Source organism: Neophocaena asiaeorientalis, unplaced genomic scaffold, assembly GCF_003031525.2.
Source record: "Neophocaena asiaeorientalis asiaeorientalis breed wild unplaced genomic scaffold, Neophocaena_asiaeorientalis_V1.1 scaffold357, whole genome shotgun sequence".
NCBI lineage: Eukaryota > Metazoa > Chordata > Mammalia > Artiodactyla > Phocoenidae > Neophocaena > Neophocaena asiaeorientalis.
The window spans coordinates 1,197,962-1,221,834 of NW_020173270.1; the positions used below are offsets into that span (position 1 = coordinate 1,197,962).

Sequence of the window (23,873 nt, forward strand, 5' to 3'; positions counted from 1 at the left end):
GCACGGTTCGAAATGAGCCATGGGTTCGAATCCCGCCTCGGCCATTTCCACCAGCTGTGCGATTTTGAGGCACACGTTCTCCACTCCAAGGCTCCTAAAGTATCCCAAAGGGAGGATGATCATCATTTCCTCTCTGACCCGCGAATTAAGAGCGATGATGTATGCACAGTACTTGGCACACTGGCGCCAGGCACTTGGGGACCCGAAAAGGGGATAGCACCTTGGCAGGTACTCATTTAGGCCCCAGGTCCTGAGGACCAGCTGTCCCCCGCGGGGGCCCTGTCTGCGGACGGGCTGAGGGATGGAAATTCCACATCACCTTCTGGAAATTCAGAGCAAGGCGGTAGCTTCGTGAATAATTCACTCCCTCCCAGTTTCCGCTCAAAGCCCCAGCCTTGGCCTCAGGCCTCTGGCTTCTTCCCCAGAACCTTCGGGTGGGGGGAAGAGATCCCCCAACATCTCTCTCCCTGTTCCATTTGTCTCTGTCTCCCTCTCCCCAGCTTTGAACTTGCCCAAAATTGTCTCCATCATCTGTAAGTTTCCATCTTTCTCCTCTCTCTGTCTGTCCCTATCCCCATTTCTCTCTTCTCATCTCTATCCCCATCTCCCATCTCTCTCCCGATCTCCCAGACGTTTCTCCTTCTCTGTCTCTCTGACTCTCTCTCCCTCCTGTCATCCCCTCTCCTTGACTTAGGAGGTTTCTTCTCTCTCTGCTGCCAGTGGGGGAAGCTGGAGGGGGCCCAGCCTGGCGGGGGGGGGGGGGCGCCAGCCCAGGCCGGGAGCCCAGCCTGGCAGCCTCTCTCAGATCTGGGACGACCATTTCCTCCTTCAGCCCGGGAGGCCACTCGGGTTACGAGTTCAGGACTGTAGGAAATGGGAGGAGACTGCTAGTCGGGGAGGCCTTCTTACAAGTCGGAGACCCTAGCCTGGTGGGGGCTCTACGTGAGTCACTTTGTTCTGTCTGTTTTCGGCCCTGCAGGACCTGACCTGTGTGAGGATGTGAGAGTGTGTGTGGGAGATAAATGGAAACTTGCGCTGGGCTGTGGGCGGGTATCAGGGGCTCGCCGTGTGCCTGGTTTGTGTCTCTGCGCTTGCCAGCGTGTGACCATGTGTACCTGGGTGTGTACATGCTTGATGCAGATTTACAGACACGCTCAGCCCACGGGGTATTTTCCTTTAAGTCGTGGTGTGTGCGTGTGTGACCGTATTTTGTTTTTAGTTTTTGTTGTTGTTTTTTAAATTAATTTATTTATTTTTGGCTGCGTTGGGTCTTCGTTGCTGCGTGTGGGCTTTGTCTAGTTGCGTGAGCGGGGGCTACTCTTTGTTGCGTTTCGCGGGCTTCTCATGGTGGTGGCTTCTCTTTGTTGCAGAGCACGGGCTCTAAGTGCACGGGCTTTAGTAGTTGTGGCACGTGGGCTCAGTAGCTGTGGCTCGCGGTCTCTAGAGCGCAGGCTCAGTAGTTGTGGCGCACGGGCTTAGTTGCTCCACGGCATGTGGGATCTGCCTGGACCAGGGATCGAACCCGTATCCCATGCATTGGCAGGTAGATTATTATTATTAATTAATTAATTAATTTTTGGCTGCGTTGGGTCTTCGTTGCTGCACGCAGGCTTTCTCTAGTTGCAACGAGTGGGAGCTACTCTTTGTTGCGGTGAACGGGCTTCTCATTGTGATGGCTTCTCTTGTTGTGGAGCACGGGCTCTAGGCGCGCGGGCTTCAGTAGTTGTGGCACATGGGATCAGTAGCTGTGGCTCGAGGGCTCTAGAGCACAGGCTCACTTGTTGTGGCGCACGGGCGTAGTTGCTCTGTGGCATGTGGGATCTTCCTGGACCAGGGCTCGAACCCATGTCCCCCGCATTGGCAGGCGGATTCTTAACCACTGCACCACCAGGGAAGTCCTGTGACCACATTTTGAACACATAGTTGCTTCCTAAATCTGTGCTATTTCCAGTTGTGTCTTTATTTATTTATCTTTTTTGACTGCACCACGCGGCTTGTGGGATCTTAGTTCCCAGACTAGGGATCGAACCTGGGCCCCAGCAGTGAAAGCGCTGAGTCCTAACCACTGGACCCCCAGGGAATTCCCTCCAGTTATGTTGTTGTAATTGTCTGTGCCGGGAAAATCCACAGACACACACACATACACATATACACACACAGATTCCATCTGTCTATCTTTGCTGCTTTGTGCAGTGGTTTGCATGTCTCATTGGGTATCCGTGTGTGTCTTTGTGCTCTACTGTTATGTGCACACACAGAGGTGTGTGTATGACTGTTGTGGTATATGTGTGTGGGTTTTGGAGCCATGTTACCTGGGCCGAATACCATTGCCGATCCTTTCTTTGGCTGTGTGACCACAGGCAAGTTGCTCACCCTCTCTGAGGCTCCGTTCTCTGCTGTAAAATGTGGTTACATACAGAAACCAGCTCTGGTTGCTAGGATTAAATGAGATACAAAATGTAGAGTTTAGAGTCATGCCTGACAGGCTGCAGGTGCCGCTGATATTCGCTACTGTTGTGTGTGTGTGTGTGTGTGTGTGTGTGTGTGTGTGTCTGCCTGTCTATGTCTGAGGCTGGGATCCACCCAGCCTCCCTGGGCCTGCAGCCTCCCATGCTCTGTGCTGTGCTGTGGGGGGAATGTCCAGGGCACTGAACTGTGTTATCAGGCTCTGGTGGCCTGGGCAGGAGGGTCTGGCAATTCTGCCTCAGTTCTCACATGGGAAATGCTAAATATTTACAGTTTGGAGCTCCTGGGCTCAGCATCACCGCTCTAGTCCCAGGCTCTGGGTGGTTACCAAGCCTCCTCCCTCCTGCTCTCCCACCAGCCTCTCCCCTTCTCCAGTTCAGAGGCCCTGCTGGACCTTCAGCTCCTCCTCGGACTTCTTGTGTCTGCTGCGGGCCTTGCTGAACTCAGGGTCTTGGTCGTGAGAGGTGAGAGCGCAGGAGGGTGGGAGGGCAGGTGGAGGCTGAATCTGTCTGTTGGGAAACCTGGGCCTTGGTTTGGCTGGGGGACTCCCCAGACCTCCTCTTTACTCCAGGCTGAGATCCTGGAAGGCAGTGGGTGTTACACACACTCTAGTTCAAACGGGTTTGGTCCATCCCTGTTGTGGAGGGCCTGATGTCTTTGGGCGGCGGGCGGCAATGAGAGGACCCTGCTCTGCCCTTGGTAGCTAGTGCTTGGGGTGTGAGTACAGTAGTGAATATGCCTTTCTCCAGCACAGAACCCTCCATGATTCCCACATGACTCAGAGTAAAACCCCAAATCCTCCTCAAGGTTCACAAGGCCCTGCACACTTTGCCCCCATCACTTCCTCCTGCTCTCCGCCTCACTCATTCTGTTGCAGCCTTACAGGCTTCCCTGCTATTTCTTGGGAATATCAAGTAAGGTTCAACCTCAGGGCCTTTGCACTTGCTGTTCCCTCTGCCTGAATGCTCTTCCCTTTCTCTCTCTTCCTTCAGGTCTTCACTCAAGTGTCATCTTCTCAGTAATGTCTGACTCCTCTATTTAAAATGCACCCGCAGTCCAGGTCTCCCACCCCCTTCCCTGTTTTTCTACTAAGCACTTACATCTGTTTTCCCAACCTGCTCCACAAGGGCAGGGGTTTTGTCTGTGTTGGTCACAGCTGTGTCCCCATCTCCTGGAACAGCTCCTGACACACAACAGGTGCTCAAGGAATGCTTGTAGAGTGTGTGAACAAGGCAATGTGTGTGACAATGAAGCCTGCAGGACATGCGCCTGTGTGGCCACCAGGATGTGTGGGTTTGGAATATGGTGGATCTTGGCGCGGACAGGGCCAGCATGTGGACATGTAGAACATTTTCTTAATGTTGGCATGTGCACGTGGGAGGGATGTGTTTCCCCATCAGACAGCCTGCAAGTGTGTGAACCCCAGGAATGAAGACAATGGAGGCCCGCGTGTGGATCCTGCAGGGCCGCGGGTTGGTGGCCACAAGTATACAGCTCACTTGTGGGAGCCAGGGAACACCTGGCGGGGGCGGGGCGTGTGGGCAGACCCGGGGCATGTGGGTGTTGCGGGGTGTGTGTGACGCCTGGCACTGTTTTAGGCACTGCGGACAGAGCAGTGAACAAAACCCAGGCTCAGCCTCTGGGAGCTTATGTTTTGGTGGAGGAATTCAGATCATAAACAATGGCAAACAGACAAGACAATTGCAGAGTGATAAATGCTAAAATGAAACAGACGGACTGTGCTAGGGCGTGCCCAAGCAGGGGCAACTCTAAATGGGGTAGTCAAAGAGGGCTTCTTCTTTTTTTTTAAATTTATTTTTGGCTGTGTTGGGTCGTCTTTGCTGCATGCGGGCTTTATCTAGTTGCGGTGAGCGGGGGCTACTCTTCGTTGCGGTGCGCGGGCTTCTCATTGCGGTGGCTTCTTTTGTTGCAGAGCACGGGCTCCAGGAGCATGGGCTTCAGTAGTTGTGGCACGCGGGCTCGGTAGTTGTGGCTCGCGCGCTCTAGAGCACAGGCTCAGTAGCTGTGGCACACGGGCTTCGTTGCTCTGAGGCATGTGGGATCTTCCCAGACCAGAGACTGAACCCGTGTCCGCTGCATTGGCAGGCGGATTCTTAACCACTGTGCCACCAGGGAAGTCCCTCAAAGAGGGCTTCTGAGGAGGAGACAACTGAGCTGAGACCTGAATAAGGAGAGACAGGGAGCTGTGATAAATTCAGGGAAGAATATTCCAGGCTGTGGAAACAGCAAGTGCAAAGGCTCTGAGGCTGGAGGGTCCCTTGTGTGTTTGAGGAACAGCCAGGCCAGGGTGCCTGAAGCAGAGTGAGCGCGGTGGGTGGGAGGGTGAATGGTAGGAGGGGAGGGCAGGGAGGGGCCTGGGCAGAGCATGCAGGGCCTTGTGGGCTGCAGGGAGGACTTGGGCTTTTCCTCGGAGTGAGGAGGAAGCCACAGAGGTCCTGAGCAGAGGAGGAGGGACGTGACCTGACTTGGGTGTTCACGGGTATCCTCTGGCCACTGTGGGAGAATCAGAGCAGAGGTTGAGGATGGAAGCCTGGAGACCTGGCAGGCAGCTGCTCTAAGGAAATCCAGATGGTGTATTGAGCTGGGATCATGGGAGGGAGTGAGAATGGGGGGGAATGTGGAGGAATTCAGGGTCTAAACACAAGAGCTGATAGGCCTGGCTGATGGGTTCCATCTGCCATGAAGAGACATGAATGACTCTGGAGTTTTGGTCTGAGGACATGGGAAATAGGGTTTCCACCCTGCAAGGGACCTCTTTTCTCCCAGATACCCCCATGGTTTCCTCCCTCACCTCTTTTAGGTCTTTGTTCAAAACTGTCACCTCTTCCAGTCTTCCCTCCTCTCAAATTGCCCCTGCACATATCCCCAAATCTCTGTCTTTTACTGGTTGTTTTTTTTTTTGTAGTTGTTTGTTTCTTTGGCCGCGCCGTGCAGGTTGCGGGATCTTAGTTCCCAGACTAGGGATCGAACCCCGGCCCTTTGCAATGGAAGCCGGGAGTCTTAACCACTGGACACCCAGGGAATTCCCCTCTGTCTTTTACTAAAAGTACCTTTTATCTTTAGTACCTAGGGCTGTCTAATACACTCAGTTAATTCTAAGTTTATTTGGTCCTTGCTCACCAGGGCAGGGATTTTTGTGTTTTGTTCCCAACTGTATTCCCAGCGCGTAGAACTGAGGCCAGCACACAGTTAGCACTCAGAGAATGCTTGCTGAATGAATGGACGAGACACACTGACCCGCAGGGCGCCTGGAACTCAGTGGGGAGGCCAGAGCTGGATTCTATTGGCATATCTCCAGCCTCGGGACTGGGAAAGGGATGGAGGCGGGCGTGTGTGGACCCTGATCTACGCAGGTGTACACCTGTGCATTCCCGCGTGGGACCACATAGGTATGGCCCAGCTTGAGAGTCGGGGGTCGAGCCTGGGTTCCGGGGCCCCCTCCTTCCCGTTCACCCTCTGCCTGCAGGTCCGCCATGTCGGCACCCCGGCTGCTCACGATGCAGCTGCTGCTCTTGCTGGACGCTTGGTGGGCGCGCGCAGCCGCCCCGCGCTGCACCTACACCTTCGTGCTGCCCCCGCAGAAGTTCACAGGTGCCGTGTGCTGGAGCGGGCCGGCGGCTCCGCGCCCAACTCCGGAGGCCGTGAACGCCAGCGACGTGGCGGCACTGCGCGTGCGAGTGGGCCGCCACGAGGAGCTGCTGCGCGAACTTCAGCGGCTGGCAACGGCCGACGGCGCTGTAGCCGGCGAGGTGCGCGCGCTGCGCAAGGAGAGCCGTGGCCTGAGCGCGCGCCTGGGCCAGCTGCGCGCGCAGCTGCAGCACGAGGCGGGCCCGGGGGCGGGGCTAGGCCTGGGGGCGGAGCCTGCCGCCGCGCTGGCGCTGCTTGGGGAGCGTGTGCTGAACGCCTCGGCCGAGGCGCAGCGCGCAGCCGCCCGCTTCCACCAGCTGGACGTCAAGTTCCGCGAGCTGGCACAGCTGGTCAGCCAGCAGAGTGGCCTCATCTCCCGCCTGGAACGCCTGTGCCCGGGGAGTGCGGGCGGGCAGCAGCAGGTAACTCTGAAACTATCTCCCTTCCCAAATAGCAGCCACTTCTTGTGAGCATCTTCAGTAGATGGGCCCCCTGAAACCCCATGCCCTTTTTTTTTTTTTTTTTTGGCCCCGCTGCGGGGCATGCGGGATCTTCGTTCCCCGACCAGGGATCGAACCCGTGCCCCCTGCAGTGGAAGCACCGAATCTTAACCACTGGACCGCCAGGGAAGTCCCAACCCCATGATTCTCAGTTCCGAAATACAAAAAGCTCCAAAAACGGACCCCTACCTCTTCCCCAGTAACTCATTTGGGTCAAAACGCAACTGGTAGCTACTTCAAGTCTTTACTTATCTACCTAATATGAATACCCATAGGATCCTATAATCAAGCATATTATTAATATGTGATAAAGACCAAAGACCTCGTTGGGGGTGTTAGGTAATATAAAGGTAGACCCTGCATTACTGTTTCTAACTCCTGCTATATTATTCTAAATTCTGGACTATGTCTCACCTTAGGTTTTGAATAAGCAATTGTTGCTTTGTGACAGTACCTAACTTACAGGGTTGTTGGGAGGATTCAGTAAGTTAATAATATTGGATGTACTCATATTATCCCTACTTCACCGAAAAGTTTGGAGGCACAGATCGGTTAAGCTATTAACACCAGACCAGGAGTTTAAGCCCAGCTCTGTTTCTTCTTGACTACTAGAGCTAGGCTTGGGAAGATCAACACACGCCCCTGCTTGATCTTCCCATCTGGGTGCTAGGAGATTTACGAGCCCAGAGCGTCCTGGGATAAGGGTTAGTGCAATCACATCTAACTCTCTTGGTTACCCCAGGTCCTGCCACCGCCCCTGGTGCCTGTGGTTCCAGTCAGTCTGGTAGGTGGCACCAATGACACCAGCAGGAGGATGAACTCAGCCCCAGAATCCCAGAGAGACCAGACCCTGAGACAGCAGGGGCCCTTGGCCTCTCCTGTGCCCTCAGGGCACCCTGCTGTCCCTACCAAGCCAGCAGGTAAGACAAGGGCGGGGCTGTTGGGGGTGTGAGGAGCCAGGAGATTCCCAGTGCAGCATGAATAGAGGGAAATATGAGTCAGGACTTTAATGCCAGATTCCTCTCATGCTGGGGGGCCTGGAGGAAATGATGCTTTTATCCTGATAATGGAGCAGGGAGATATGGCTCTTACTTTGATAAACACCAAAATTCTTACTATGGTGTGAAAATAAGAGAGGTACTCTTACTTTGACAAGAGGGCAGGGGATTCAGGACTTTGAATTCTCACTTTGGTGAGAATTTGAGGGAATTCAGAGGGCCATGTTCAAGACCTCTATTCTGATGAGGAGACCATAGAAGGAGAATTTAAGAATCCCAGGCTCCACATTTGCTTTAGTGAGAGAAGAATGACTTAGAGTCTTATTTAGGTAAGAAAAGGGGTATTGGGGCTCTTATTCTGGAGAGGGGATAGGAGAGGCAGTTCGACTGTTCTGGTAAGGGGACCAGTGAGAATCAGGACTCTTACTCCAGTAAAGGGTTGACTGGTCCAGGTTGTGCCTGTCCCATATCCCTGTGCCCGCAGGCCCATGGCGGGATTGTGCAGAGGCCCGCCAGGCAGGCCATGGACAGAGCGGAGTGTATGAGCTACGAGTGGGCCGGCATGTGTTGTCAGCATGGTGTGAGCAACAGCTGGAAGGTGGAGGCTGGACTGTGATCCAGAGGCGGCAAGATGGCTCCGTCAACTTCTTCACTACCTGGCAGCACTACAAGGTGAGCACAGGTGGGTGGGGGCAAGGCTGGGCAGGGGAAGGGGACCTGCTGCTGACTCCCTGACTTTCCTGCCCTGCCAGGTGGGCTTTGGGCAGCCTGATGGGGAATACTGGCTGGGCCTTGAACCTGTGCATCAGCTGACCAGCCATGGGGACCATGAGCTACTGGTGCTCCTCGAGGACTGGGGAGGTCGCGGGGCACGTGCCCACTATGATGGTTTTTCCCTGGAGCCTGAGAGTGACCACTACCGCCTACGGCTTGGCCATTACCACGGAGATGCTGGAGACTCTCTATCCTGGCACAATGACAAGCCTTTCAGCACCGTGGATAGGGACCGAGACTCCTATTCTGGTAAAGAGCTCTCATTCTGGTGGTAGTGGTGGGGAGGGAGTAGGAGACTGTTAGTGAGGAAATGAAAGGGGGTGGGGTAAGACTTTCCTCTGGTAAGGATCAGGATAAACAGGAGAGTGGAGGACAGGACTCTTATTCTGGTGAGGGGGTGCGGAGTCCAGATTCATTCTCTGATGAGGCAGTAAGAGTCAGGACTCCTGCCTTTGTGAAAGGTGGTGGTGGGGGGTGGGGGGAATAGGGGGAGGTATGAGAACTAGGACTCTTATTCTAGAAAGGAAGTAGAGAAGGTTGTTTTCCCTGATAAAGGAATGAGAGGTAAAGCTCCTAGTTTGCAGAAAGGATGGCGAAAATGTGACTTATACTTTGGTAAGGGGATAAGGAAGGAATTAAGGCTATTACTCTGAAGAAGGTATGGGGACAGAGGATGCCTGGCAAAAGCCTTGTACTAATGAGGTGCTGGTGGAGGCTTTTATTCTGGTGAGAAGACATGGATTCTCTCTTCCCTCAGGTAACTGCGCCCTGTACCAGCGGGGAGGCTGGTGGTATCATGCCTGTGCCCACTCCAACCTCAATGGTGTGTGGCATCGTGGTGGCCACTACCGTAGCCGTTACCAGGACGGCGTTTACTGGGCCGAGTTTCGTGGTGGGGCTTACTCTCTCAAGAAGGCTGCCATGCTGATCAGGCCCCTGAGGCTGTGACCATCTGTTCATCTGTCCCCCAGGTCACAGGGGATGTGTGTCCGTAGGAGCCCAAGTTGTCCTGGCCACACCTCCTTTGTGACTCAGTGTGTGCCGCGTCCCACAGACCTCTTCTCGTTGTGGATCTGCTCCCCAGGACCCTGAAAACAGGACCCAGGAATCCCCCTGCCAGCATCTTGGACCCAGACGGCTCCCCAAGGGCATTTAGATCTCCGTTTGAGCTCGTATTTTATAAGAACACAAAATATGCACAGACCGTGTCTGGTTTGCATCTGCACCTGGCAGGGGTCACTCCCCGTGCCTGCCCTCGTCCTCCTCCTCTTCCTCCTCCTCCTTCAGGTCCTCCAGAATGAGGTTGTCCAGGTCTTCCAGGAGTCCCCCCTGGCTCAGGCAGGTGGCCACAGTGGAGCCACTGCTGATGTGGAGGTTGCTGGGGTGCAGGACTTTAGGCAGGTGGTTCTGCTTCCGACTCTTGGGGTGTGCGCAGGACGTCCCAGGCACGTGGGGCTCTGGGGAGGGAGAGGTTCTGAGGTCGTGGGGCTTGAGGCCACGGGGAGCTCTGGGGAGGGGAGGGGCTGAGGCTACAGGCTCTGGGGCCAGAGCTACAGGAAATTCAGAGGTGAAAGTCACAGGTGTTGAAGCCACAGGAGACCCAGGGACATGGGCATCACCTGAGACTACAGAGGACACAACAGGAGCCAAGAACACAGAGACCACAGGGGCAGAGTCCACAGGACACTGGGGTGTGGGCCACCAGAGTGAAACCACAGAACTTTATGTGAGGAGACATGGAAGGTGGATGACACCATGGGAGGTGGGTGTTAGGAGGGGAGGTAAGGAGGCTGGAGGCCCGTGGAAGATGTGGAAGGAGGGGCCGTTGCAGTGGGAGATGAAAAGGCCTCCAGGACTGAGGCCTTAGGAGGTATGCGGAAGAAGCAGGCAGAGACCTTGGTTCTTAAAGGCTCAGAGATGTATGCCCGGAATGGGGGGGTAGGCCATGGGGACACGCCAGGCCCTCACCTCGCCGATTGTAGCAGTCCTCAGCTGAGCAGGAGTGGGTGTGGGTGCTGCGGCGATCTGTGTCCCGGTCCCAGCGTGGAGGGAGGATCCGTGTCAGATCCACGGGGAAGCCGCACCCGTAGCAGGGGGACCGGGACCCCATCTGTGCCCAGCCCCTGGGGGCGGGCAGGGCCGTGAGGGTCCAAGGGCCAGCTGGGCCAGGGTGGGGCCAGGGCAGGGAGGGGCAAGGCTGGGGTGGGGCAGGGCCGAGGATGGGAGGTGGGGGTGGGGTCAGCGCCCTCACCGGAAGTTGTGCCCTCACCGGAAGTTGTGCCGACATCTCGGGCAGTGGAACTCAGCCACGCCCCACATCTTATCACTGGGCACCGGCTCGTAGCGCTTCCGGCATTTCCTGCATCTGGACACCTGGGGGTGCGGAGAGAGGGGCAGGCTCGCTGTCAGAGGTGAGCAGTGATAGCCTGATGTTAGCCAGATCGAGATTTACACTATGGAAATTGGCAAACACTGTAAATCTGGGGGTGCCTCTGCCCCACGAGAGCCGGTTATTAGGCATTTACCAGAAGCATACCACTGGTCAGGGGGTTCAGAAGCCAGATTTGGGGTTGTGGTTTGGGAGTCAGGTTTGATTTCTGTGGTAGCTGTCAAACTGTGTAGTCAGAGGTCAGGCTCCGGCATAAGAGTTGAGCTTCTCAAGTTGAATGTCAAGTTGAAAAGTCCAGCTCAGTGGGTTGGGGTTAGGGTCTGAGATTGGGGTTGATCTCTGAGGTTGCAGGTCCGGGGTTGGGCTCTCAGAGGCTGATGTTCTTGGGTCAGAGGTTTGGACACTGAGAGTGGGGCTTTGGAGAGTGGAGCCGGGACAGAACCAAGGTCAGAGGTTGGGTTATCACCTCCTTCCGCTGGGGCACGCGGCGCCACCAGACATGGTCACAGGAGGAGCAGGCGAACTGCCGGTCCACGGCAGGGATGAGGTCTTCCTGGGCACGTTGGAACATGCGTAGGTTGGCTTCTGTTAGTGGCAGGAGCGAGGTCGCCACCGCCTGCAGAATGGAGAGGGTGGTCAGCCCTCTTCTCCCCTTCCTGCCCCTACAATGTCCCTCCTCCTCACCTATGAACACCCCAATGGATGTCCTCCCTGCTTACCTCCCTGTCCCACATCCTGGACTCACCTGGATGTCCCGGTCCTGCTTCATGTCCTCTGGGGGGTCCTGGGTGGAAACACCAGGGGCAGAAACTGGAGATGTGGTTCACGCCTCTTTTCTGGGGGTGGGGCTTCTGCACGGGGAGGGTTCTGGCCCCATGTAAGAGTAGAGTGTCCCTAACTCAGGAGGAGTTGATTGAGCAGCATGCACTTCCTGAGGGCAGGATGTGTGACCTCAGTGGTCCTTATAGCAACCCTGGGAGGTGGGCACACCTGTCATCCCCATTGCTCAGACGGGGATACTGAGGCCCAGCGCCGGGAGAGGGCTTGCCTGAGATTACCCTGAGTGAGCATGGCGGAACAGGCTGGACCCCACGCTCCCTTCCTGCCAATGAATGCCACACACTTGCTGGCATTGTGAGAGGTCACCTCTTTGAGGCCATGCTGCTTTAGGTTAAGTGCTTGAGCTCCGGATTCAGATGGATGCAGGTTGAAACCCTGGCTTCATCACTTCCAGCTGTGGGGGGTGTGGCCAAGCCACTCCTCCTAATGAGGGACATCTAAGAGCCCAGGTTCTGACTCTTGGTGGCCTGGGTTCAAATCCCAGCTGCCACCTGCATTCAGCAGGAACCGGGTGAGTGACGTCATCACCCTGTGTCTCAATTTTCTCATCTGTAAAATGAACGTGATAAGTAATAGGACCTGTCTCACAGGACCTGTGGCAATGAAGTAAGTCAACAGGTAATATTCCTGGAGTCCTGCCGCAGGGGAAGTGCTCAATCAATGATACTCTTTGCTATTTTTATCATACTCATTATATGTATATAAATGTTAAGGGTATAATACGTACTTTATTATACTCTTTAACAACTCTGTGCTGGGTGTTTCAGGCAGGCCAACCGGTACGCCAGCCACCAAAGCCATCTAAGGGGCAAAGTGGCCATGCAAAGCCTTTCATTCATTCATTCATTCATTCACATGGGCTCCCCTGCCCCTCTCTCCTCTCTGTTCTCCTGCTCATCCCAGCCTGTCTGTATGTTCCTTTTGTCATGCCACCCCTCTTCCAGGAAGACCCTCTCCAACCCCTCCCCTTCCCAGAGGTCACTCCTCCTTAGTCTTGAAGAACTTGGTACCACCTCCTCCAGGAAGCTTTCCCTGATCTCTTTGGCTCCTCTATAACGACAATCCTGATTCGTTTCACTGCTTAGTTTCTTGTCTCTCTCTTCCATTTAATACAGTCAGCATGTAATGAGCATCTACTGTGTGCAGGCTCCCTGGCCAGATACACGACTGAGAGGTGCATAAGTGAATGAGGCTAGACCATGAGTTGTGGACTGTCAAGGCACAGAGGGGGCTCACCATGGATGAGCCTGACCCTTCTGTTCTCCCTCCCCTTACCACATCTTTTGAGGGGAGGGCGCAGTTTACCTGGGCATCCAGGTCATTACTCAGTTCCTGTCCATCTTTCTGCTTTACCCCTGGTGGGGAGAGTAAGTGTAAGTGAAAGGCCTTTGAAAGATCTTGTGGGAGTTTCAGGGCCCGAACCCGATACAGACCACCCCCCAAAGAGATTATCTCATCGCCTCTTCCTACCCTCAGCAGAGACCACACCCCCTCCCCGCTCCCCAGCGGAACCCCCTGCAGGCAGGACCCCCGCCTGCTCACCGTACACGATGGAGCGCCCCACTCCGGTATGGTCGCTGCCAAACTTCCTCATCAGAGTCCCCGCCTTCTTGGAGGATACCTTCCCATGAAACTTCTCCCGGAGGCGCCGGACGCTCTTCTCCAGCTGGGGTGGGGAGACAGGGGCTCAGATGGAGGAAGGAGAGGCGCGATTGCCCCTCCCCCATCCCTAGGCATCCTTTTTCACGGCCTGAACTTGACCCTTGGTTTTAGCCTCCGCACCCCACCCCCCCAATCCCTCTACTGCATTTCCTGGAAAAAGCCAAAGTCCCCACAGGGCACTGGGGGAGGGAGCGGACTAAGGCGAACGTCCCAGGCTAAGGGAGGAGGCCGGCCAGGTAACCCCTGGCCTCTGACCCTTGACCCAGCAGCCCCCGCTTTTCCTCGAGGAGGCCGCATTTCGCTCTGGGGCATGTGGCGGTCACTCTCCTTTCTGAGGCGGACGAGTGCCAGCCTGGGGGAAGGTCTAGGTTTCGGATGGAGTCCCCAGGAACTGCGAAGCCCCCTCCGCGTCCCCCGGCTCCTCCCCAGCATCTCTCGCGGGCCCCCGGCCCAGTTGTAGCCTTCTCCTACCTCCACACCTTCCTGAGACATGGTGGCGGCGCCGGTCCCCGCGACGGTCCGCACTGGGCGCTCAGCGCCCCCCTACCTGGGCGCGCCCGTCTGTCCAGCTGCCTCTCAGGGCAGGGGGCGGGGCCTCCAGGCCGGCTCCGCCCTTCCTTTCCAGCCCTCCGTTTCGCTTTCGATTGGAAAGAGGGGGGACGGGGCGCGCTGGCTCCGCCCTGGCTCCACCTCTGCTCTTGCGCCCCAAACCCAGGCGGGCGCCCCCGATCTGCACCCTGCGGCGGAGCGCGCAGACCTCGGGCGGGGGAGGCGGCGCGGCCTCTGCAGTCGGTCACATGTCCCCACGCTGCGCGGGGTCCGCGTCTTCACGTCCCTCGTGGGGGCGGGGCCGCATCTGAAGGCCGCGGTGTGTCTCCCGGCCCCCGCTAGCTCGTGCTCCCCCAGTCCATCGCTCTGTCCCCTCCTCTCCCCCAGGAATCAGGCGCTAATTAGGACCTGGACCCCTTTCTCACTTTGAGCCTCTTACCTCGCCACGTCCCCTCTCTGAACCTCAGTTTACTCCTCTGTAAGATGGGGATGATGATAGTGGCTACATCCTGGAGTGTGTGTGTGTGTGCGCGTGTCCGCGCGCGTGCGTGTGCCAGGATTCGAGTCCCCGGGTAGAGCACTTAGTAGCTCCTGGCATGCTGTAGACATTCAACTAGTCCCTGGGCCACCTACTATGTGCAAAATATGAAGGGGCAGGCAGTTGGAGGGAAGGAGGAGGTGCTTGCTAAAAATACTGATTCCTGGTCCCTAGCCGTTCTGCAGAATCGGGCTGTCTAGGGGTTCCAGGGGATTTGCACTGTAAAACGTAAGATTGAGAACCCCGGGGGGGGTGGCCAGGACAATTTTAACCCAGCAAGCGGGGGAGGGGCTCTGTCCCAGCCTTGCCGCATCAGAAATGTCTTCTTGGAGGAGTCCTGGAAGTGTGAAGTCTCAGCAGGTGAAGAATGGAGTGGGGGAAGGAAGCAGCTAGCCGTGCAAAACCCCCAGAATCAAGAGAGTCTAGCGCTTTAGGCCAGGGCTTCTCAACCTCAGCAATATTGGCATTTTGGGCTGGATGGTTCTCTGTGGTGGGGGCCTGCCGTGTGCATCGTAGGATGTTTAGCAGCATCCCTGGCCTCAACCCACTAGATGCCAGTGGCACCCCTGCCCCAGTCATGACAGCTGAAAATGTCTCCAGACGTTGCCAAATGTCCTCTGGGGGTGGCAAAATTGCATTAGGATAAATGACTCCTAAAACTGTTTTTCTTTCTTTCTATTTTTTTTTTTTTTTTTTTTGGGTTGGGGGAGGCTGACTCTCAACCACTGCGCCACCAGGGAAGCCCCTGAAACTGTTTTTCAACATGCACCTCTATCAGTAAAAATGTTGAAGCTCAACCCCCAGAGGGATATTTGTTTATAAATTATATACAAATACAGTTATACTAAGAGATTCTGTAGATCACTTTATAATAATGTATTTATTACATAATGATATTCCTTAGCAAACTTTAAAAAAAAGATTAAAAAAATGTTCTAATGTTTCCTACCTGAACCCCAAAGTTTTGTTTGTGGGGTCTATGCACCCCTCCCTGGGATGCATGTAAACAGTTCATGGTTCTTTGTGCTGAGTGGTGGGATTTCAGGCAGGGAACGGGGGGTGGTATAGGCAGCGCAGAGGACCTGGGATTTTATCCTGAGGGAAGTGGGGAGACGTGGAGGGGCTCTCCCAGTATAGTTGCCAATTACTACTTACCCAGTGGAGGGGGAGGTCACAGCTACGTCCCACCCCTTGGTCAGGGTGGGCACAGAGCAGGCAGGAAACAGGTGGGAGTCTGATCCAGCCCCTACACAACTCAGGTCTGCTAGATTCTCATCCTAATGGCCACCACAGTGAGAGCTTACTCTGTGCCAGGCACTGTTCCACTGTGGACGCAGCATCAAAGAAAACAAAGATCCCTGCCCACGTAAAGCTAGCATTCTAGTGGGGGAGACAGACAAGAAACAAATATGTAATAGGATAGGAGAGAATACATGCCAGGATGAAAAATGAACTGGGGCAGGGAGATGGGTAAAGGGAGTTTAGGGAAGCCTGCAGGAAGTAACATCTGAGTGGAGACCTGAAGGATGTGGGAGAAGAGAGTTCCAGGTAGAGGTGGGAGCCTGGGACTCTTGTTACCAGGTGTTGTAGTTCTCTGTTGCTGCATAACAAATTATCCCCAAATGTTCTGGCTTAAAACAATAAACACTTATCAGTTCATACGGTTTTTGTGGGTCGGGAATCCAGCAATGGCTTTACTGAGCTTTCTGGCTCAGGGTTTCCATAAGGTCGTAGTCAAGCTGTTGACTGGGGCTGCAGCCATCTGAAAGTTTGACTGGGGCTGGAGGATCTTGCTTCTGTGGTGGCTCACTCACATGACTGGCAGGTGGGTGCTGATTGTTGGAGGGATGCCTCAATTCCTCCCTACTTGGGCTGTTTGTGCTTGATACGCCCAACCTGGCAGCTGGCCTCCACAGAGCAAGCAACCCAAGAGAAGGAGAGCCAGGTGGAAATTGTATATCTCCAAGACCTCACCTTGAAAGTCACGTAGCATCACTTCTGCCGCCACAGCCTGTGCGTTAAAATTGAGTCACTAGATCCAGACCATGTTTAGGGAGAGGGGAATAAAGACCCTGCCCTCTCTCCCCTCCTCCCCTCCCATCTCCTGCTGGAGCCTCTCACTGGCTGCACCAGCAGGCAAGGAAGGTAAGGGAGCCAGTCATGCAGTTAGCCTGTCAGGGCACAGGGCAGGGGGAGAAGGGTGAGAGTCAATTCAGAAGGACAAATAAAGATACAACCTGAGTATTCAATTTTGGCATTTGTAGATGATCAGAAAAACAGATTCCCAGAGAACACATGGGGGCGCTACCTACCCACCAACAGTTCTGTTTGAGCTTTGTGGCCATCTTGGTCTGTCTGGCCAGATGTAGCTTGGTTGTAGTGAGTGGTGTGAACATTTCTGCATTTTATCCTTTGTCTTTATAAAAAGGTGTGGAAAGGGAGAAAATGGATGTGCTGATAACAGTGATAAGAAGTGTAGCCTCTGACACTTTAGTATAATTGAGTCAAAGATGGAGCCCATTTGATCCATCCATTCATTAATTTGACAGACATGCATCAGGTGCCTCCTATCCGGCAGGCGTGGTGTCTGGCACCATTTCTGCCCTTCTGGAGTCATGGTCTTAATGGGAAAGAGAAACATGAAGCACATGATATCACAAGTAGTTATTTAATTATATTTATGATATGTACCAAAAAAGAGAAATTGAGAGATCCATGAGAAAGGACAACACGTGGGACCCTGAACTGGGTAGGGTGGTCAGGGAGGGCTTCATGGAGGAGGCGCCTCTTGAACTGAATTTTTTTTTGACCGCTCCACGTGGCTTGCAGGATCTTAGTTCCCTGACCAGGGATTGAACTGTGGGTCACGGCAGGAAAGCTCTGAGTCCTAACCACTGGACCTTCAGAGAAGTCCCAATGAACTGAAATCTTAACACTTTCTGAAACACTGTGTCAAGTGTTTTGAACTATGTATCTCATTTGATCCTCATAGCAATCCTATAATGGGGGTAATATTATTACAAAAGGGAAGACAGGTTCAAGAACCTGCTCAAGGGGGGCCCTCCAAAGGATGAATAGGAACTAACTAGGTGAAGAGGTGCAGGGCAGAAAGAGCAGCAAGTGCAAAGGCCCTGAGGTGGGATGGGGCAGGGTCTATTGCAGAAATCTATAGGCCACCATGGCTCCGGCTTAGCGAGCAGGGGGGAGAGTGGAGGGAGGGGAAGCTCATGCCCAAAGCAGCAAATCTTGATCTTTAGTTGAACCTTTTGAGGCATATGCTGGGTGACCATAGGTTTAATTGTGGAGGAAATGGACCTGATTGAAGCATGTGTGTACTTTTTGCAACCTAGTCAATTTCCCCCTCAGTTTAATTAATTAATTAATTAATTAGACCATGCTGCGTGGCATGCAGGGTCTTAGTTCCCTGAGTAGGGATAGAACCCGTGCCAACTACAGTGGAAGCAAGGAGTCTTAACCACTGGACCGCCAGGGAAGTCCCCCCTCAGTTTAACCAAATGAAGAAATTTGGGGATGCCCAGAATTGGAGATGTTGGGAAATGGGAAATCTCCAAACCGTTGGTTGGAAAGGGCATCCCTTGGTAGAACCTTTGGAGAGGGCAACTCGGCAACACTTACTAAAGCATTGTGTGCTGTTTTTTTAAATAACAAAATATTTTTATTAATTAGCTATCAGACATGCCTCTCCAAACTTTTCCCCCACATTTTATGGATATGTACTCTTCTTTTTTGTACATTTATGTATTTATATTTTTAATTTTTCGCTGCGTTGGGTCTTCGTTGCTGCGCGTGGGATTTCTTTAGTTGCGGTGAGTGGGGGCTACTCTTCGTTGCGGTGCGCAGGCTTCTCATTGCAGTGGCTTCTCTTCTTGCGGAGCACGGGCTCTAGGCACGTGGGCCCAGTAGTTGTGGCACGTGGGATCTAGAGCGAAGGCTCAGTAGTAGTGGCACACGGGCTTAGTTGTTCCGCGGCATGTGGGATCTTCCCAGACCAGGGCTTGAACCCATGTCCCCTGCGTTGGCAGGCAGATTCTTAACCACTGCGCCGCCAGGGAAGTCCTATGGCTATGTACTCTTTAATTGACTCTTCATATGACAATGATTTGTAATGTTTTCTATAGAGAGAATACAAAGATAGTTTATCTTTTCTCTAGCATGGTTGATCAGTATTTGTTTTTTTACTATTAATAACAGAAAAAATTTTTTCATCCTCGTAGTTCATTATTCCTGTGTGTGTGCCCGCGCCCATGAAATTTCAGAAGATTGTGTGCTATTTTAATTGTCTCTTTCAACTTTCGTATTCTGATGCTTTGACATCTGGGGCCTCGCTGATGACCCTCCCTGGGCACACACACAAACCATTTGTGTGCATTTCTGCATGTGGATCTCCACAACACCTTTACTTTCCACATGGCATATTTCTCTAACAATCAAATTTTTGGGGTTTTTTTTGCAACAAGCATCCATAACTTTTGTAATGAGAACCAAGAAAATACACAATAAGACAAATCCAATTACGTTTTAAAATAACATGTACGAAACCCTGGATATCTATCTTTGACAATGACACCTAAGAGGTGAGAAGTAATTTGGGATTTCATAATCTGTGCAGTCCTTAGTAAATGGAATGTCCTTTACAGCGCAGAAATCTATTGTTCAAGTTTTGCGAAGTCACATTCAAACATGTTTCCAAGAATGCATTATGTGCAAAAGTTGGGTAGCTTGTTTGGGACTCTGCTCAAATGAACTTGGTGAGTGGAGAAATCGCAGCGGCTAAAAGAGCCTGAGCGTACCCAGGGGCCAGCTGGGTGCCAGGCTCTCTGTGGGGTGTCCTCCAGGCTTTAGGCTATCAAGTCATCCCTCAGCCTTCTGGCTAGGTGCCAGTGTCCCTTTTTCAGATGAGGAATCTGCATTTCAGAGCAATTAAGCAAATCATGCAGGCACCTGGCTTATAGGTGGCACAGTCAGGACTTGAACTCAGGCCAGCTGACCGCAATGCTCCTTCCAGCTGGAATTGATGATGAGAAGTATAGAGGTCAAGAGGGCACACGTTGGAACCAGACAGTCTGGGTTTGAGTCCATTCCTAGCTCTTTGAGCAATTTCTTTGCCTTTCTGGGCCTCAGTTTCCCCATCTCTGAAATGGGAATAGAGTTATTGTGAAGGTTCCATAAGTTAATATAGATAAACCATTTAGAACTGGGCTGTCTGAAAGGGTAGCCACTGGTCACATGTGGCATTTGAGCTCTTGAAACGTGGCAGGTCCTAATCAGATGTGCCATCAGCGTCAAATGCACGCTGGATTTTGAAGATTTATGTGAAATAACACATCATTGACTTTTTGTACTGATTTCATGTTGAAATGGTATTTTGGATATATTGGGCTAAATAAAATTATTATAATTAATTTCACTGGTTTTGTTTTGCCTTTTTAATGTGACGGCTAGAAAATTTTAAATTACATATATGGCTTGCATTATATTCTTATGGGATTTAGAGGATGCAAAACATAGTAACCCTCCAAGGAGCATGTAGCTATTTTTATGACCACACCACCTTGGTTATGTTGCTTTTCCTAAGGCATTAACTGTGGGAAAACAGTTCTCTGCTCCAGCCCTGGGCCTGGTGGCCCCGTGTCTGCTCCTGGCAGCAGAAATACCCACAGTTAATTATTGATCCCACGTTCTGGAAAGTTCACAGGGAAAGTATCGGGAAAGTTCATGAGGTCCCCTTAGCTCTGGGAGCTGGGGTGGCCAGGTGACTTCATTTCTTTATATTTCACATTTTGAAATTTCAAATTTGTGGATAGCCCCCCCCTAAAAACACAGGACACTCTGCCTTTTTTTTTTCTGATTGCAAAAATTAAGTGTGCTTGTTCTTAAAAAAAAAGTTAAACACTAAGAAATATTTGTTTTAGAAAGAGGAAGTCTTTATATACATAGGAAAATAAAACCTTAAGTTATAGTTTTGCCTGTGGCCATAGAGGTGACCATAAACTGCAGGAAAGAGGACACAGGGTGGGCAAGCAAACCATGGACAGTTCTGGTTCCTTGCGGGGGGGGGGGATTTGGATGGGGCATCACATTTTCTTTCCCATATGCCTGCCTTTTGGGGAATCTTTTTGCTAGATCTTCATGTATGATTAACAACAACAACAAAAATAATAAAGGAAGGGATGGTAACTCCTCATTGCCCTGCTCCTAGGATAAGCCTCATTAAATTTGATGGATTGGATTGGCCAAAAAGTTTCTTCAGGTTTTTCCATAACATCTTACGGGAACACCCAAATGAACTTTTTGGCTAACCCAATATATTCTTCAAGATCTTTTTCCTTTGAGCTACTTATTTTTCTATCTGACTTCACGATGGTGATATTTGAAGAAAAACAGTAACTTAAAAACATCCCGATTTCCAAACAGAGTTCAGAATCAAAAGAGAAACTTTGTTGCCAGGTACTCAAGGAAGACATGCACCCTTTGGGTACCTTCCTTTTGTCATTTAGGAAATGGGAAGAAAACAGTCCTCATCTCCTAGAGTTGCTGGGAGAAGAAAAGCATTCATGTGTGTGAAGTGCTTAGATCAGAGCCTTCACGTAATAGGTGCTCAATAAATGTTTGTTTCGACTCTTGTTACAAGATGCAGGTTCAGACTGATACTGACCAGTGGTCTTGGCCTTCCCCAATCAATAGAAACGGACTAGAGGCCAGACAAAAAATTCACGCAAGGCTTTATTGGGGCCCCTGCTGCAGCAGCCGGGGCAGCGAGAACAAACAACAGGTCCCCTTGCTTGCTTGCTCCCTGAAGGGGGGAAGCTTGTTCTTATATGCAGTGAGGGTGAGGGTGTGTCCAGGGGTCGAGCTGGAGGGGTGGCTTAGGTGTTTTGCCCACCCCTTTGGTGGTGTTGTGTGCAGGGGGCATGCTCAGTACCCCGCTTTTGCTCCCAATGTCCTGTTTTTGGTCCAGGCTCTTCAGAAGTGGCAGTTGAGTCTTTTTCGTCTTTTCTATCTTTTTGTCCATAACTTTCCCCAACTGCTCATGCACGCAGTTATTTTTCGTCCCATATAGTTTCTTTGTATTTTGTTGCTCGAGGTTTGTCCAGATTTAAGCACTGCAGCAAAGGGTCCCAGGTCCCAGCCCATCTCAAGACCAGAGTCCCAAGATACCTCTCTGCCCATGGCTGACCCCACTTAAGCCCTTTGTTGGCTCATCTGTAAAATGGGATCATAGCACTCATGCCTATTGTAGGATTAAGTGAGAGAATGAGACACAGAATATACCTACTCTGCCTTCAAGGATGCCTCAGGGGCACCAGTAAAAAATAAGCAATCATAACGTTCCCTATAGATGTCCAGGTTGGGGGAGGAGGGAGCATGTGGGCAGTATTCCACAAGGAGGTGGTATGTGTGGCATGAGAAGCTATTGGCCCTGAGGTTGGGTGGGGAAGGGGGGAAGAACTGAACTAGGAGTTCTCAAACTCTCCAGAGCATCAGGGCCTCACTGGGGACTTACTAAAAGGCAACTTTCCAGTGTCCACCCCAGACCTAGTAGAGGTGCCCAGGCAGTGAGAAGACACTGGTTCTTGTCTATTCAATAAATGCTGAGCACCTGGCATTGCTCTGGGAGCAAGGAAAACAGACACAAATTCCTTTCCTGCAAGGAGCTGACATTGTAATGGCAGAGAGTCATGTGAAAGTTTATTGTTAGTGGCTGCAAGACAATGGAGACAGTGGCGGGTATGTGGAGAGCAAGAAGGAAACTATGATTATCATTTGTTTTTCGGCTGTGCCGCATGGCTTGTGGGATTCTAGTTCCCCGACCAGGGATTGAACCCAGGCCCTCAGCAGTGAAAGTGCAGAGTCCCAACCACTGGACCACTGGTTATTATTCTTAAGACATGTCTCATTTTTGTCTCCTACCATATCTAGAGAAGCAAGATGCATGACCAAGCACTCAAGATCTGGAGTGAGACAGTCCTGGGATCAAATCCTCCCTTCTTCACCTACTCATTATGGGCCATCGGGTGACCAATATAACTTGGCCATGCTTGAGCAGGGCAGTGAAATCAGGTCTCTGAGGAGAGTAAGGAGGGAGATAGGTTCATTGAGAGGTCTTAAACAGCCCAGAGATGTTGGACAGGACCCAGGTGGTGGCACGCTCTTTTCCAAATGTAGCCACTGTATTAGCTATCTAGTGCTGCGTAACAAGTTGTCCCCATATTTAATGGCTGAAACAACAAACCTCTATTATCTTGTGGTTTCCTTGAGTCAGGAATCTGGGCATCACTTAACAAAGTGCCTTTGCGTCAAGGTTTCTCACAAGGTGGCAATCGTGATGTTTGCTGGGACTGTCATCATCTCAAAGTTTGATTTGGTTGAATTTAGGTCTACCATTTTATCATTATTATTATTATTATTTTGGCCGTGCTGAGCAGCATATAGGATCTTAGTGCCCCAACCAGACATCGAACCCAGGCCCTGGCATTGAAGGTACTGAGTCCTAGCCACTGGACCGCCAGGGAATTCCCTACCATTTTATTGTTTATTTCTGTTGGTCTCCTTTGTTTCTTTATTCTTCTCTATTTTTTTTTTTCCTCTCCTGCCTTCTTTTGGATTACAGGCATACCTCGGAGATATTACAGGTTTGGTTCAGGATCACTGCAGTAAAGCAAATATCACAATAAAGTGAGTCACATGAATTTTTTCATTTCCCAGTGCATTTAAAAGCTATGCTTAGGACTTCCCTGGTGGTGCAGTGGTTAAGAATCCGCCTGCCAATGCAGGGGACACAGATTCGAGCCCTGGTCTGGGAAGATCCCACATGCCACGGAGCAACTTAAGCCCGTGCGCCACAACTACTGAGCCTGCGCTCTAGAGCCCACAAGCCACAACTACTGAGCCCATGCACCACAACTACTGAAGCCCGTGCTCTGCAACAAGAGAAGCCACCACAATGAAAAGCCCACACACCACAACGAAGAGTAGCCCCTGCCCACCGCACCTAGAGAAAACCCATGCACAGCAACGAAGACCCAACACAGCCAAAAATAAATAAATTAAATAAAAAACTTCTAAAAAAAAATACAGGGACTTCCCTGGTGGCACAGTGGTTGGGAGTCCACCTGCCAATGCAGGGGGCGTGGGTTCGATCCCTGGTCCGGGAAGATCCCACATGCTGCGGAGCAGCTGGGCCCGTGTGCCACAGTTACTGAGCCTGTGCTCTGGAGACTGCGTGCCACGGCTGCTGAAGCCTGCGTGCCACAGCTACTGAGGCCCGGGTGCCTAGAACCCGTGCTGTGCAACAAGGGAGGCCACCGCAGTGAGAGGCCCGTGCACCGCGACAACGAGTGGTCCCTGCTCACCGCAACTAGAGAGAGCCTGCACACAGCAACGAAGACCCAACACAGCCAAAAATAAATAAATAAAAATTAATCTAAATTTATTTTAAAAAATACTAAACAAACAGAAAACAATTACAGTAGTAATATCAAAGATCA

At 52.1% G+C, this 23,873-nt stretch overlaps 2 protein-coding genes across 2 annotated transcripts; one reads left to right on the forward strand and one right to left on the reverse strand.

The window, feature by feature from the left end:
• The first annotated feature begins 872 nt into the window (after positions 1-872).
• ANGPTL6 (angiopoietin like 6) lies at positions 873-9,392 on the forward strand. The gene is made up of 6 exons (XM_024745993.1): positions 873-942; positions 5,954-6,536; positions 7,357-7,534; positions 8,097-8,284; positions 8,365-8,635; positions 9,144-9,392. The coding sequence occupies exons 2-6, from the start codon at positions 5,961-5,963 to the stop codon at positions 9,332-9,334; spliced, it is 1,404 nt and encodes a 467-aa protein (XP_024601761.1). The 5' UTR covers positions 873-942; positions 5,954-5,960; the 3' UTR covers positions 9,335-9,392.
• A 157-nt stretch (positions 9,393-9,549) lies between these two features.
• Positions 9,550-14,077, reverse strand: SHFL (shiftless antiviral inhibitor of ribosomal frameshifting). Its single transcript, XM_024745994.1, has 8 exons — positions 13,749-14,077; positions 13,158-13,281; positions 12,921-12,970; positions 11,521-11,559; positions 11,242-11,391; positions 10,656-10,759; positions 10,355-10,509; positions 9,550-9,843 (listed from the first exon to the last, which is right to left on the reverse strand). Exons 1-8 carry the CDS (start codon positions 13,767-13,769, stop codon positions 9,623-9,625), a joined length of 864 nt encoding a protein of 287 aa, XP_024601762.1. The 5' UTR covers positions 13,770-14,077; the 3' UTR covers positions 9,550-9,622.
• Between the last annotated feature and the right edge of the window lie 9,796 nt (positions 14,078-23,873).

What these genes read in the sequence shown, in the direction of transcription:
- ANGPTL6 (XM_024745993.1), top strand. Translation starts at nt 5,961, where the DNA reads ATGTCGGCACCCCGGCTGCTCACGATGCAGCTGCTGCTCTTGCTGGAC. An exon ending in CTACCTGGCAGCACTACAAG is followed by an intron (nt 8,285 to 8,364) that starts GTGAGCACAGGT and finishes CTGCCCTGCCAG; the next exon opens with GTGGGCTTTGGGCAGCCTGA. An exon ending in GGACCGAGACTCCTATTCTG is followed by an intron (nt 8,636 to 9,143) that starts GTAAAGAGCTCT and finishes CTCTTCCCTCAG; the next exon opens with GTAACTGCGCCCTGTACCAG.
- SHFL (XM_024745994.1), bottom strand. Translation starts at nt 13,769, where the DNA reads ATGTCTCAGGAAGGTGTGGAG. An exon ending in TGTCTCAGGAAGGTGTGGAG is followed by an intron (nt 13,282 to 13,748) that starts GTAGGAGAAGGC and finishes TCCCCACCCCAG; the next exon opens with CTGGAGAAGAGCGTCCGGCG. An exon ending in GGGGCGCTCCATCGTGTACG is followed by an intron (nt 12,971 to 13,157) that starts GTGAGCAGGCGG and finishes TCTCCCCACCAG; the next exon opens with GGGTAAAGCAGAAAGATGGA.